General features: G+C 46.7%; 1 protein-coding gene across 1 annotated transcript; it reads left to right on the forward strand.

Annotated features, from left to right (window-relative positions):
- The first annotated feature begins 477 nt into the window (after positions 1 to 477).
- LOC124175516 (neuropeptide-like 4) lies at positions 478 to 1,601 on the forward strand. The gene is made up of 2 exons (XM_046555850.1): positions 478 to 628; positions 1,221 to 1,601. Exons 1-2 carry the CDS (start codon positions 617 to 619, stop codon positions 1,458 to 1,460), a joined length of 252 nt encoding a protein of 83 aa, XP_046411806.1. The 5' UTR covers positions 478 to 616; the 3' UTR covers positions 1,461 to 1,601.

Below are 1,601 nucleotides of genomic sequence, written 5' to 3' on the forward strand. Positions count from 1 at the left end.
TTTGCTCTGCAGACAGTGATTTCCACTGTTTCTAGAGTAAATTCTGCACTTTGCAAAATACGTTTTACCAAAAAACCTGATGCGTCCCTTTCTTCCTGCAATTTTGAATAAAATCCGTTTTTTTATTCCCTCTCTGTAAAACCTCGCAGTTTAACATTTTTTGCAAAAACTTTTATCCCAGCCTTCTCCGACAGTTTACGGTTTTTGTTTTTTCTTCGTAGAATAGGTCGCAGAGGCGTTTGATCGAATGGGTTCTTTTTTATCAGCAACGGCGTTCCATCTCCGAAAAATAAATCTCTGCTCTTTTACGAGGCGAATATGCCTCGTTGAAATACACAGAGGAGCTGGTTATTTGTAACGAGTCCGACGTGTCTCGAACCCCCCCTGCAGGTTTGCTCGTTCAAGTGCGTGCGATCGTGCGTGATGGTAACGGAGGTGGACGAGTACGATGTTTTTTCAAGGACACGGACAAGGCGTGGTTTGGCGTTTGCCAATTGCCGGGTGTTTGCCGCTGGTTTCGCCGCTGCTCCAGAGGACTATAAAAGCGGTGGTTCATCGGTAGCAAAGCATACTCGTTCAATCGCAACCGGTAGACTACCACACCGCAAACTTCAACATGTTCAAGCTGGTGAGTAATACACGATATATTGGTCAATCCGATAACCCGATTTGCTTTGACTGAAGATTGCCGAAGATACACTTTTTGAGCAGAATGGAAGGCACCGAGGGTGCGGAGATAACGGCAGTGCCCTAAATTTGCCGACTCGCTTACTGGGATCACAATGTTAATTTAGTCGGTGACAGTAGGAATCGTCTTCAGCAATTTCTAGTCGGCGGCCAAAGATAGTTTCTTTCCTAGTATCGCACGTTTTAGTGGATGCGCACCATAAGGTCCACTCTGAGTAACTACGCTGTTCACATTTGTTAGCACGCGGTTAATGCGAAGCTCGGAACTGCGCAAAGTGGAATTGTACCCTAAATCGCGAATAATCATGAGTCCTCTAATGCGCATCCACAAAAGCGCATAGTACTGGAATAAGTGGGCGCTTTCCTCCGACGTCAATTTCCTCACACATCGACACCGAGTGATTTCATTGGCCCGATCTCACGGAAAAGGACTATGAAAAAATCGATCATTGTGTGTGTGGTGTCAGGAAATTGACGTAAAAGAGAAACGTCTAACTACTCGCATATTTAAGTAACGGTGTTCTCTTTTTCAGTTCGTTCTCGCCGCCCTCGTGGCCGTCGCTGCCGCTGCCCCAGCTCCGGGTTTGGTATCAGCTCCAGTCGTGTCGGCATATTCCGCTCCCGCGGTCGTCGGCGCCGTTCCTGTGGCTAGTCCCTATTCCGCACTGCCGGCCTACAGCAGCTATGCGTCTCCTCTGGCATACTCTGCCTACTCTGCCTACTCTCCGTACGCCTACAGGTCTGCCTACGTCAGCCCTCTCGGTTACTACTAGTAAGAGAAGAAAACGAGGAGTGTGAAGAATTGTTGACGAAACGAGCATGACTAACCTGCGTGTAACGCATTTCAAAAATTTTGGATAATGTAACGCATTTAAGTAACAACGGCAAATAAAATGAAAAAAAAATATCACTTA

The sequence above is a fragment of the Neodiprion fabricii genome, chromosome 2 (genome assembly GCF_021155785.1).
Source record: "Neodiprion fabricii isolate iyNeoFabr1 chromosome 2, iyNeoFabr1.1, whole genome shotgun sequence".
Taxonomy (NCBI): domain Eukaryota; kingdom Metazoa; phylum Arthropoda; class Insecta; order Hymenoptera; family Diprionidae; genus Neodiprion; species Neodiprion fabricii.